General features: G+C 38.8%; 1 protein-coding gene across 3 annotated transcripts in view; it reads left to right on the top strand.

Annotated features, from left to right (window-relative positions):
* LOC140334320 (oncostatin-M-specific receptor subunit beta-like) overlaps positions 1-14,442 on the top strand; it is a 41,413-nt gene that overhangs the window by 5,794 nt on the left and 21,177 nt on the right. For all 3 annotated transcript variants that reach the window (XM_072416620.1, XM_072416621.1, XM_072416622.1), the window contains 4 exons: positions 7,869-7,965; positions 10,484-10,653; positions 11,436-11,610; positions 12,931-13,215. In XM_072416620.1, coding sequence (XP_072272721.1) covers positions 7,869-7,965; positions 10,484-10,653; positions 11,436-11,610; positions 12,931-13,215 — 727 coding nt within the window. The remainder of the gene's footprint in view (positions 1-7,868; positions 7,966-10,483; positions 10,654-11,435; positions 11,611-12,930; positions 13,216-14,442) is intronic.

Here is a 14,442-nt window from a genome sequence, read left to right on the forward strand (position 1 = left end):
TGTTGGATAGGATATTCTGTATAAAGTGTATGATCCCTTATGCTGGATATAGACAACACTTGGATGTATTGTTCCTATTTAGTCTCAGAGCTTTGTGGCAGCTTAAAAAATCTCTCTACAGGCATCAAAATAACACATAAATTATACGTCTCACTGCAGCTTTCCAGATGTGTGCTGAGAAGGTATAATTTAGGACTGGGGTCAGCTTTATATAACGTGGCATTTAATTCATCTAAGTTCATAAACTACATCTTCATGGAGACAACAGACTAAAGTTTAAATGGAAAAACATTCACATTTTTCGGAGGAGATTTGTCTGATTTGCTCCTCTGATAAAAGTTAAAATGAGCATTACTTACAATATTCTGCTATTCATTAATATGATTTTAGGATTTTTAAAAGTCCCAATTCAGTTTTCTGTGTCTTAAACTCCCATGGTAAACGTGTTCGTCAACTTATACATTAAAGTGAATCCAAACCCAAGAACACATATACAATACATAACTGCAATACATACGCAGTCCTTAGGTTTGCTGGCTGCATTTTTATTCTTTTTCCAAATGTTCCATTTTTTTCAACTAGTGTGAGTGTACCAGTAACACACCTGTTGTTCTAGGGTGACAACGCTCACCTACTATACTATCTATGAAGGAGAAGTGTTGTCACCCTAGTATAGGAAGGGTGCTGGGACTACATCATGGAGAGGTATTCTGTAGGGAGGACTGATAACATTGTTTGAGATTCAATGACAGCTTAGTCAGATCACTAGAGGAAGTTAGGAACTCGATGAATCATTCATGTGATCAACAAGTGTTTTTTTTGTATTTATGGACCAGATAGAACAAAATGTTTTCATTGGTTTATTTACCAGATCAAAATAAGTTAATTATTAGGATGAACATTAAAGTAGAACTAAACTAAAAAAAAAATAATCCCACTTACCTTTAAGTCCGTAGATCCTTCAATCCTGCCGGAGATATCCTTGATTGGGTCCCGCGCTGTCCTATAATCCAACTTCGTCCCGGCACAGAGGAAGCACCAGGCGTTGCTATCTTGCTGCATCTTTTGGCTATGTCACCTGATATCACATTGCGCAGGCGCAAGATCAGGTGACTTAGCCTGCCACGACAATAAAGGCAGCATGTGAAGGGCTTCACCCTTTTCTTTAAGGAAAAAAAAAGGTCATTATTACTTTACATAAAAGGGCTGTTTACCCTTTCATGTACTGTAAAAATAATGGTGATAGGTCCGCTTTAAGGGATCTTTTGATAATGTAGTATATCTGACATTCAGTGAAACATTCACTGGTGGAGAATTAATTTCCCAATGCTTTATAAAAAATAATTTATTACTAATATCTCCCTGATATAATTTGTTTACCTGTATTACCCTGAATGGTGCACCTATCGACGTTAGCATCCAATTTATTTATTATCAGTTCAGCTTTTAATGCTTCCTAATAACCACCAGCCAATGGGAGCGCTCCTCTCCTTTAATTATAATAACTGAGTAATTCAAATATTATTATTAAAATGTTTTTTATCATTATATTTATTATTTTCTTATGTCCTGTTGGAAGGAAATTTCTTGTAAATGATGATGTGAATGTGAAGTGAATGATGATAACCTTAAGGAATAGAATGGTGTCACCTCCTGCAGCCTGCGGATGGAACAATACAGGGTCCAATACATACAGCTTGATTGGTTCTTCATGCTGTTTCTTCCAGTTTGTTGCTTTTGTAATGAATGTTTTTTTGCTCAATATGCCTGGAGCTTCTGTTTTCATACTGAGCACCTGCTGACTCCAAAGCAGACCTGGCGCCTATCGTTCTCTGTGAGATCTGGGTGTATTTCCAACCCGGAACATGTGAATTTGTGAGCTGTTAAAGTGTTGACATAGAAGGATGGACACCAACAACTTGGATTGCTTGACTAATCCTTGGGAGGGACAAGCCAGCCGAATCCCAGGGCTAAAACATCTGCACTGATCGGCCATGGTAGACCAGCACAGGATATGTGGTTTGCCAAATATGTGGGGGGAAACAAACAAAACTACAAATTTAGCTATTGATAGAACTAGAGGAATATCTTTATTATATATTAATGTTTGCTGGATTTGTGGATTGGTTTCCATAAAAAGAAAAGACGCCTTGGTCATTACACTATCAGTGCTTCTGAACACAGACCATTGTACACCAATATTCTCTATGTGTCATCCACTTATACTCGGCATTATACATTTGTGTTCTGTGAGAAGTGAAATTCAATGGGAGGAAATGATACAAACCAAATCTGTTTCTTTTTTTTGTTTTTTACTGTTGTTAGGAAAAAATAACAGCTTTATAAATTTATGTATTTTTTGCTTATCTATTGTGACCATTTTTTTTGGGCTTGCTCAATACAGTTCAATTCAATCTAGATCATTCTCAACATCTGTATTATGAGCTATGGTAAAATGAATGCCTAACTTCTAATGCCTGCCCTTACCTTCCTATTCCTGTCTAACCAAGATGCCCTCAAAACTAGGCACACTTAGTATGTAAAACAAAGCAGAACTACAGTTAAGTACCAAAATAACAGCACACAGGCAGGTTTCTTTTTTGCAGAAGGTATAGGTGATATTTATTCTGCAAAAAAATAAATTTATTATTATTACTATCCAGTATTTATATAGCGCCGACATATTAGGCAGAGCTGTACAAAGGCCATAGTCATGTCACTAGCTGTCCTTCAAAGGGGCTCACAATCTAATATCCCTACCATAGTCATATGTCATCAATACAGTCTAAGGTCAAGTTGGGGGAAGCCAATTAACCTTACCATGTTTTTGGAATGTGGGAGGAAACCGGAGTACCCAGAGGAAACCCACACAAACACGGGGAGAACCTGCAAACTCCATGCAGATAGCCCTGGACGAGATTCAAACCTGGCCAAGATTTATCTGCAGGTTTGCAATTATACAATAAACTCACCGGTACTTTCTTGCTCACCAGTATGGTCACCAAGTCCTCTTCCAGGTTCAGGCATCTTGATTGGCCACGCCAGAGTGACGTAACTCCTGCACATGTGCATAGGAATTATTTTATTCCCAGGCAGCCAGTTCTGCCGGGATCATACACAAAACTGCACATGCACTGCTCAGTGTACATTTTATAAAAAATGGAACAGCCAGGTACGTTTGTCCTATTGCAGAAAGGACATCTCATTGCTCTTCTGCAATAAAAGACCTACCTGCTTGATCTCCAAGTCATGGCTCTGACATACCCAGCGGAATACCAAAAAGAATCTTAGCAGCCAGTGGTTTCTTGCAAAGCAACTGCACACCAGAAGCTAGGAATTGGAGGATCAAGTCACAAGTGAGATGCTGAGAGTGCCCAGGTTTAAACTTCAATAGGAGCTTCATAGGTGCAGACACCATGTGAGTCAAATATTAGGAAACCTATGTTAAATTGTAGGCTCCCTTTAGAATATATTTGCGTTTAATATATTTTGGACATGTTATTTTCATGTAAAAGGCTCCCCTATGTAGACACCCAAAATCCCTGAGACTGGTGCTGGGTATCGTCATGTCAGGAACCCCTTTAGACTCAGAGCTGTCACTCAAGCATTCCTCCTCCTTTATGTAGGAAGGGGAGGGGTGGAGGAGCTGGGTCAACACAGAGAGTAATTAGACACACCCACAAGAGGAAAGGGCAATGATGTGCACGGAGGCTGTGCTATAGGGAACTGACTCCTCCTGGAATAGTCTAATCTAGGAACTTCAGTGGTAAATTACATGCGAATAAAAATACTTGTTTTTCTGTGCTTTTACCTGCAATGTTTTAAAATGGCTACAGAGTCCCTTAAAGGGCTATTTATAAGATGATTATAGCACAAGAAAGGAGGTTAACCAGTCCAGAAGCCATTTTTCCACCAGTAATGTATTCTTATAAGAGCGACTCTAAAATTAAAGGATTTACTATTTCCATATCGTCCACTTTCTGTCTTTGTGGTTTTCTAGAGTCTGCTCTGTTCAACAGCTGGAACAGAAAATGAAACTATCACAAGGACAGCTATTCTTCTCTTAGCAAATCTTTACAATATGTAATCGCACTGTGTCAGAAGACTCTGTAGTATGTATTAGTGAGTCAGGTGTTGTCCCAGCATCCCTATTAAAGTATATGATAATGATCAGCACATGGAATGGCAATAGTAAATGTATATTACTTTATTTTATTTAGGTAGGCTCCTGTTTGTAACCCAGCTTATCTGACTTGTCCTTCACCTGTCTGGCCATCCTTCTTTGTCTATTGCCTGCCCTGACCTCTGCCTGGTCTATTAATCTGACTTACCTTCCTCCTGCGTTGACCTCAATCTGTTCTACAACTGCTTTACCTGCTACCTGTCCTGATCTCTGCCTGTTCCATGACTGCATTACTTTCTGCCGGCTCCGATCTCACTCTGGGCTTTGACTCTGCCTTACCTGCTGCCTGTCTGTTCATTGATCCTGACTTAACTGCCTTCTGCTTTGACCTTGGCCTATTCTATACCTTCCTTACCTGCTGCCTGCCCTGACCTCTGCCTGTTCCATGGCTCATCAATACCTTCTGCCTGCTTTGATCTCTGTCTAGTCTATGACCTTGCCTTACCTGCAGCCTGCCCGGACCTGTCTTACCTGCTCACTGGCCTGATCCCTGCCTGGTCTTTACTCTGCTTTACCTGCTGCCTGCCCCAAACCTCTGCCTTGTCTTCGACTCTGCCTTACCTGCTCACAGCCATAACCTCTGCCTGGTCAATGACTCTGACTTAACTGCCTTCTGCTTTGACCTTGGCCTATTCTACAACTGCCTTACCTGCAGCCTGCCCTGACCTCTGCCTGTTCTATGCCTTGACCTCTGCCTGGTCTATGACTCTTCCCTACCTGTTGCCTGCCGGACCTCTGCCTGTTCCGCAGGTCTGCATCACCTGCCCTGACCTCTTCCTGTTCTACAACAGTTTTACCTGACTCCTGTCCTGACCTCTGCTTGCTCTACAACAATGCATCATCTGCAGTCTTCCTGTTCTATGACTCTGCTTTGCCTGTTGTCCACCCTGATCTTTGTCTGCCCCCAACTCTGCCTAAACATTTGCTAACCACATCTGCAGCCAGTCCTACATTTTTTCTGCTACTATTGGGCCCCAACCTCCTTTTGAATCTCCTCCAGGACCCTCAGATATCCTGCTGCTCTCCTAGCAGTACCTGTTCTCCATACATTAATGGGGGGTTTATCCTAGGGGCTGTAACGTGGTCCACATAACAAATAATCCTCTGACCACTTGTGTGGTGCTCCGATGAAGGCCAGGTGTCTACTTAGCCTCCATCCTTTTGTTGGGCTTGCACTTTCTGGCAGGTACACCATCTAACATTGTATAATTCAGGGGTGTCAAACTCAAATACACAAAGGACTAAAAACTTAGTCGCGGGGCAAACTTGAAACTGAAATAGCACTGCTACTACAATTCCCTGCATCTTTAAAACAGTCCAATGTAGGGCCACGCATAGGCAGAGAGGCAACGGGTCTATAGATGTGAGTGATGCCAGGAATTGTAGTAGCAGCGCTCTTTCAATGCACCGGCGGGCCAGCTGCAATTCATTTTTAGGATTTCTTTGAGGGCCAAAAAAAGGACGTTGCGGGCCAGATTCGTCCCCCCAGGCCCAGAGTTTGACACCCTTGGTATAAAGCATAGGAAAGAGTGAATAGCTTCCAAAAAATGTTGTATGCAGGGAATCTGCAAATTGATTTACCTGTAATGATATCAGGGGAGAACAACGACATGATTAAGTTGTATAAAAATTCCTAAAATGAAAAGGAATCTCTGCTCAGAATAAAATGTATGGCAGAGATAAATATGCAGCAGAGAAAAAGATCCTGTCCAGTTATACATCCTCAGAAATGTAGGAGTTAACTTTAGCACCAAAACCCCCAACTCTCATTAGCTCAGTTGGAGAATGTCTTGGAGTGGGCACTTTATGACAAAGAGCTCGTTGTTGACAATTACAGTGTGAAGAATCGGGGATGAGAAATCCTAAAGTACGAGGTTAAAAACCGACTCCAACTTTCAAGTGCAACTCAGCTTTTATTTAAAAGTAAGCAACTCTCTCTCAGTGATCCAAGTTTATTGTATGGAGTCTAACAAACATGTTGCAAAGTTTGTTTTACAATGTTCGTTCCAAAATGATTTTTTAATGAGAGTGTCTGGTTCATTATAAAAATATTTGGTGCTTTTCCCATGATCTGATGAGGAACGCTGCAATGTTTGCCTCCCAAAGTATTCAACCCTTAGGGAGTTTCTCAGATAAACTGGAATTCCCTATTGTAGAGGATGGCTAAAATTTAACTTGTATTTTGTAGTTTAGTGCAGACTTCTGGGGAAATGAGCCAATCACAGAAAAGGAATTTCTGGAGGCTTTCTGTACACTAACCTTGTACAAAGTGCCTCCAGTTTGCTATGTTGCATTGATTCCTTTGAAAGTTTTTAGCAGATTGCATTAGCTACAGATGGAAATAAAAAGATCATGTTTAACAACATTAAACTTTGAAATGAACAATTGTATATGCTTTAGAAGTGGAATTGTCACCACTAGTTATCCTTTAAATTTGGCATTTGTATAACACATATTTTCACAATTATTCTACTTTTTTATGATTCCTTGTTACCGGATGCTGCGCCCCATCCAGGACTCCCTATCATCATTCCTAATACTGGGGCTTAGCACCTGTGGCAGATAGGCAGCATGTTTCTATAACTGAAAGGTATCGCCTTTTTAAAGATTTCTTTTAGATATACATCTAGCAAAGGTCAGCCCAAAGTGTATAATTAGGGTGATTTACTAAAGGAGTTGTGAAACTTCTTAAATTTTTTAATACACACCTAAATTACCCAATAGCACTCAAATGCAGGAATTTGCTTTTCACTTGATTTGAATATTGTTACAATTTACATTATTTTTTGTAAATAAGCCTCAGTTTGGTAATATCCTAAAAAATTTAGTTTCTATATATAGTATGAAATTGTATATGTGAATGGGGACAGCCACAGTTACTTTTTGCTTTGGCATGATAAGCCAAGTGTTGCAGAATAAAGAAATCTGCAATGCAGCATGCATCCGTGAATTGTCATTTAAAGCATACACAGCTCCCTCTAGTGGTTAATTCACAAAACTCTATATTTATTACAATGAAAAAAATATGGACACATCTTGTAAAATGCATATTTTACCACCAGTCAGTGCAGAGATTTCACTGCTATTTCATCTACTAGATACATTGGGCCTGATTTATTAAAGCTGTCCGAGACTGGAGAAAATACACTTTCATCAGTGAACCTGTGTGATCCAGTAAATCTGGAATGGATCTGGTCCAGGATTGAAAGCAGGAATCCTAACAAATAGCAAATGACACATACTTCCTCCCCCCCCCCATCTTGTTACTAGACAGTGGATAGTTTTGTCCTATTAACTTGTTACTTATCATCATATGAACTGATTGGCTCCTTGTGCTTCTGCTTTCTCTAACCCTGCTGCAAACATCCAATACCAGGTCAAATTAAGGTACTTACATTGCCTGCATTTATACAAGTATTTGATATTTTAATGATAACAAAATTTCATTTATTTTTATCCATTGTGGCTGCATAGAGTTCAGTTTTAAGTAGAAATAGCAGTCCAGCATTGAAAGTTGCAAATAAATAAATACATAAACAAGACAAAAAAAATTATATATACCTCTAGCAAAATACAACTACTAATATAAATAGGTTCTTTTATGAAATAATATATATTATATATTTCTATGTATATTTCTTATAAGCCTGTCATTCATTAGGTAATTATTTTTTCCTTATTTTAGACCATTTCATCCCAATCAATGGAACATTCTGCTGGGCATCATGGCAATATCATTTTATTTCTCATAATTCTTCAGCTTGCATTAAGGAGCTGCCAAGGTAGAGACATATCATCATCTCTGGGCTGGTTGTATATATCTTGATGTAATGGTTTCAATTTATTTGTACATTTCTTGTAATCTTTTGGCATAGGGGGGTTTATTTTTCTGACCATAGTGGGCACATGTTACCATTTGCAGAGATTTTCCCATAGGAAGTATCTGATGTATCTGGAGATAGTGTTACGCAATGTGCCCATTTGTGGCTGTATTTAAGCAGCAGTTATGATCTAAATGCTGAAAGGAGAATATTTAGGGGTACAATATTAAACTAATTCATTGAAAACTTTGACATTCACTAATTGACACATATAACATTTTTCTGTGGAAGGTTATTTCTCATACTTCCCATGCATTCTTATTTAACCAGTTGTTTTGGGGTTTAACATTAATTTGCAAGGGAACATAACACGTCCAAAAGTTAAAATGAATATACCTTCAAGATAATACCTAACATACATGCTGGTGTATTGATTTTGGCTGGTGTGGTTTGTGGAATATTCAGTGAAAATTATTTGAAGTCGGTTGACCGTTTTTTGAAGTTGGGTAAGATTTCTTTGAAGTTTAGCAAACCTGATTTTCAAGTTTAACCTTACTGAAGTCTATAGGAGATAATTCTTCTATCTAAAGGACTGAGGAGTATTTAGGGTATTCAGTTATAAGATAAAACACTAAAAAATAATAATTCAGGAGAAAATACATTTTTTTTATCCTGTAATATTTTTCTCTTATAGACTTCAAAAGGGTTTGGTTCAAACTTTAAAAACTGTTTATTCATTGCCAAAGGACGTTCACCTCACCTTAAAGAACATTCATCGAATCCTTCACAAACCAAACTAAAGGCATATTTCTCTTATTTCTTATATTCACATTTGATTCTGCTACGTTGACCCGAAAGCAAACATCTACTGTCAACTTAAGAACATTTCAACAGCACCATCTGCACCAAATCCCAATGATTCATAAATAGTTTTTGGCCCAATTTCCAGATGTTGGTTAATTTGCACAGAATGATCATACAGATACTTTGATTAAACAAATTACTATACACATATAACTTGGTTTTCTAAAGCATCATTACATTTTTTGTTTTTACCCTTTTTCATTCTTTTCGTGTCTCCCATTGCTGACTGAAGAGGATACACTTTCATCAGTGAGGCTGGGTGATCCGGCAAACTTGGAATGGATTTCTTCAAAGAGTTTTGCAAGCATATGTTTTAAATCCTGGCCCAGATCTATTCCATGTTTACTGGATCACCCAGCTTCACTGATGAAAGTGTATCCTCTCCAGCCTAGGAAACCTTGAATGAAGGCCTTTTGTAATCTCAGCCAGGGGTGTGTAAAGCAAGATGATAATGCAGGAGAACAATTGAGGGTCAGTTGTCACCCCGTAAATTCTCAGATATTATTTTAGTTAAAGCTGAATTTTAAACGAGAGAAAAAAACACAATTTTTTAAATGACATTAACATGCTAAATATAATGTATAATAGATTTTATTTGTTGGGTTTGGATAATTAATAAATGTTGATGTAAATACATATATATATACAAGATTCTGATACGAGCTTCTAATTATAGTCCCCAGCTGGGAGATATTTCTACGGGAAGTCAGTTTTGTTCAAAAATAACCTTCCAATTACATTGCTTTCATTAAAGCCAAATCAAACCCCAGTAACTGCAGCCAAGACATATTTTTGTGTTTGATATAGTGGGAAAGGTCTGGAAACCCTGTGATTCTATTAAAAAAAAGATTTTTAGATAGACTCGGGCATTAACGTCCAAAAACCAGAGGGTGAGGAAACCTTCTATGGCTCTCCACCATGAACCTCAACCCTCGCGAAAAAATACAGGGAGAAGAAACAGGTTTACTTAACACCCCCCTTCCTAACTTTTATTCCCCCATCACTTAACTCAGACACTGAGAATGAAGAGAAGAACTCCTATATAAGGTCCAAGTCACAACTTTGAGATTGAACAAGACTGAAGGCTCGCTTGTCTGTACATACAATGGAGGGACTAATTGGCCAATAGAATCATTTAAATAATAGAATCATTTGAAGAATGGTCAAGAACCATTGCCCTCATGGAAGAAAAGTGGGAAACACATGTTCTCCTTACCCATATGTACCAAGTATTTGTTCTTACTATCAGAGAATGATTGTAGCAGCAGGAGGTTCAAAGAGTGTATGTGCTGCTAGGAACATTTTTAGATTGGGTCTTGAAAACATTTTGATGTTTTAGGCCAGTACTGGCATCACCAGTATAACTTAATGGGCCTGATTTATTAGAGCTCTCCAAGACTGGAGAGGATAAGTTATCATGGGAGATCTTGGGAGATCCAACAAACCTTCAACAGATTTATATTATTTACTATTAGTTGGCAAATTTTTCAATCCTGGACAAGATTCATTACAAGTTTGCTAAATTGCCTAATTCTTCCATGATACTGTGTCATCTTCAGTCTTGGATAGCTGTAATAAATCAGGCCCGCTCTAAACAATTTCTTTAATATTTTAGAGCCTCTGGAGTCTTTAACCCCTCTAAATCTGAAGGTTTACCCAGACCACCACCAAGAACAACGTCTGGTTGTAGAATGGGATGTCAACGACAGAGTCTACTCTTCTGGCTTGTACAATATATTTCACATCCAAGTGGCACGATCCAGAAAAATGAATATCATTCATGATGTAAGTATGATGGTTTATTTTGTGGTGTTATTCATGCAGCTCAATGTAGGCCTTCTATCTTGTGTATAGAAAAATCATAATTTAGTAGAAACATTCATGTAACACATAACATTGCTACACAAGTAATTTTGCAGATCAAAAATGTATTATGGAGATGGCTTTGGTTTTCCTAAAGCTACAAAAAATGGACATGTTGCTTCCTTGCATCTATGATATTAGTAATCTGTGTCTTGGACCTCTCAGATGCACCATGATGGTATAGATAGTATCTACATTCTGCTCCGCACAAGACATTGCAGCGAATATTCTGCTACGTCTGCATTTGGCAATTTATTTATGGGAAAGTAGAACCAGTCAGGTCATAGTGAGTGCTAAAATATACAAAAGAGCCCTCATATAGACCTTTAGTGAGGAGGTCCTTTTGGCCCCTCTTACCATACCCTTGTTACTTCCCATGTTCTGCTCCATAGAGGCCATTGATTCTATAAACTGATGATGTTAACAACTGTTAACAGTTAATAATAAATGGCAGCATAGTATCTCCACCCTGTAGTGACTTTCAATGAATTGCATTCCATTTACATACATAATTCTTTAGCGAGTATCTTGCAAAGTTTGTGGACAGTTATAATCTTTACAAATAGTTGAAGGTAGACATAAAAAACCTTGCAAAGATGCCAAGTTTATACAACATACACCCCATGTAGTCCATAGCTTCCATGTCCTGCTTTTTTTACAGGTCCACTTTCAGTCATTATTATCCATTTATTTTAATATTCCAGGAATATTATAACACAAGTCTGTCTGAAAGAGGTGAACCCTTCAGGTGGTCGTGGGATTCTGAGCTGCCTTTACAATGTGACTCCCATTCTTTCCGTATTCGGAGCGCCTTGTTACTGGAGAGTTTTTCCTCTGAACAACACTGGAGTCCCTGGTGCACATGGAAGACCCATCATGGTGAGTGCAGACTTGGATATATTTGCAATTTATTGTTGTAAAATCAGAACTAGGTGGATCTGGTGCATGGAATTCATGCGGATATTTATATAACTACTGTGCCCTTGTGGATGTTGTTTGGTGGCTGTGTGATTGGAGAAGTAGCTGGACCTTGATATCCACTATACATAACTAGGACTTCTACCACAGATAATGGCACAATCTATAAATGTTTGGTTTGGATCCATGCATTTATGTAAGATTGTTTTGGCAACCAATGAGATAATTTACAAAACAGTTCAACTCATTCTATTGGCTTGAGCCCCGTGCAGATTTATAAAACCCAGAATTGCCCATTTAGGATACAAGGTTAGGCAACTGAGTCCACTTCATGGAGTGGAAATTTTGTTGCGAACCTACTTGTTTCAGCCACTCAATTGGACTGGAGCTTACTATTTAACCATCTTTCTCCCTGTGAGCAGATCCCTGTCTGGTTATGTTGTGTTTGCATAGAATTACATCCAGGCAATTTTTCGTGCTGGCATTTTAAAAAGACTATAATAGGCTCTTTTCTTCAGGACAAGCAAATTGTCCAGTACATCCAGAACTGTTCCAGGGTGTGTGCCATTCCTGTAGTGGACATTCTCAATCAAGCTTATAAGATATATTCTGAACTTGAGCATGATGACCAGATGAAGCAAACCTTGTACTGCGAAACGCGTCATCACCCTTTACCTATCAGTTTAAAAGCTGAGATACTGAATTTTTTCTGAAACTTACATACCCTTGATTGGTTGTTGAGCCCTGTCATTGTAAATGTAAAATTATTCACTGTGTTTTGTACATAGATGTATATAAAATATGGGTTTTTTCGCATGTTTGTAAAATAAATAAAGCATTTTAATCTCTAATAATGGCGTGGTTAAGCCCCATTATCTTTGGTGCCTAAATACATTTTATTTGATTTTCTGGAGTGTAAACTATAGGAATTACCATCTTGATCCGTGGCATTTTTTTTGGTGTTAGATGTAGATGAGTAATTCACTAGTGTCCTCCATATTATGTTTTTTCGTGGGCAGTCTCTAAACATATGATATAGGTCTGCCTCTCCTCTCCTACATTAAGGACAAGAGGAGTGGCTGGAGCCTATAGGGAAATCATGACATGGCTCTATTATATAATTTACAGTCATTTCTCCATACATAGCTGGAAGAACCGCCCATGCACTAGTGAAATTGTTAAGGATGTCTAGAAGGGACCTTTTAGCTGGTTTTCATAATAATTTCCAAGAAACTCTTGAACATGAAAGGTCTAATTTTATGGCACCATTTATTTTCCCAGGAAAGAACGTGGAGAACGGAAAGGACATATTGATCTACCCCCATGATAAACTCGTTCTAGAGGGTTCTGATGTTAGTTTCTGCTGTTTGGCAAACCCTTCCGAGAAGTTCTTTGAAATGACCTATAACAGGAAACCTTATCCCAGCCAGTCACAGCAGATGAAAACAGAGACTTTTGTGATTACGGTGAAAAATGTATCGATGACACGCTCAGATGGAGCCAATATCCTTTGTAAGATAGATGGGAAGGATGTAAGACAGAAAGGGACTGTCCTCATTGTCAGCAGTAAGTTTTGTTATATTCGGTTATGTCGTCAATGTATTGCAGCCTCCACTTGGCTTCTGCAGTCCTGATTTTAAGGGGCGGTATAATTTATAAATCAGGTTGAAAAAAGACATAGATCCATCAAGTTCAACCACTAGGGAACCAAATTCAACCACTATCCCAGATAAAAACCCTATAGATATAGGGTCTTTGGGTGGCTCCCAGTGGGCTGACAGCCTGCCAACCACTGAGCAGTCACGCATCCAGGTGGTTTTGGTGAGCAGTTGGTCATCAACCCCCCTCCCCAACCATCACCTTTTTTCCTCCATGGGTAGCCATTGGCCTGAATCATCCACAAGACAGCTGTTGTATAAACAGTTAGGAAGCACTCTATTCTATGAACTAAGCCTGAAGAGATCTCCTTGATTAATGTTAGCTTTGCATAATAATTTATTATTAATAAACAGTATTTTTGTACATTAAATAGGGCAGACACTGAGTGTGACACGGGAGGAAGAGAGGACTCTGCCCCGAAGAGCTTCCAATCTAGGAGGTGGGGGAAGTAACACACAATAGGATGGGAGATATGTAGTGGTGGGAAGTAAAGAGGGTTTATGAGACAGAAGGCAGGTAGGCAAGTTTGAAAAGATGGGTTTTGAGAGCTCTTTTAAATGAGCAGAAAGTAGGAGCAAGCCGAAAAGGATGAGGAAAACCATTTCAGAGAATCGGGGCAGCTCTAGAAAAGTCCTGGAGCCCTGCATGTGATGAGGTTATGAGTGAGGAAGTCATTAGTAGGTCATTGGAGAAGTGAAGAGAGCATTCATAATAGATTGTAGAGGAGAGAGTCGGGTTAGTGGAATACCGGAGAGGAGGAGGTTACAGTAGTCCAGACGAGAGGAGATAAGAGCGTGTACAAGGAGTTTGGTGGTCTCAGGGGACAGGTAGGGGCAGATTTTGGAGATGTTGTGCAGATGAAAGTGACAGGACCTGGAAATGTTCCGAATGTGCAGGGTAAAGGAAGAAATTATTTATATGGTAAAATGCATCAAAACCTAAATCCCTCAAGGAGTAATAAACCTATACTTGTAAAAACAAACCTCTACTGAGAGGCTACCATTGCTGATCTTTTAGAAAATGCTAGTTACCTGGTGTTCATGCTGATCCAATGGCCTAAATACAAAGGGGTCTTTTTATAAACAATTCAAATATTTATTTGTTAAATTAAGTGTTTTTATTGTTCTGTGGAAA

This window comes from Pyxicephalus adspersus, chromosome 6 (genome assembly GCF_032062135.1).
Source record: "Pyxicephalus adspersus chromosome 6, UCB_Pads_2.0, whole genome shotgun sequence".
Classification (NCBI taxonomy): Eukaryota; Metazoa; Chordata; class Amphibia; order Anura; family Pyxicephalidae; genus Pyxicephalus; species Pyxicephalus adspersus.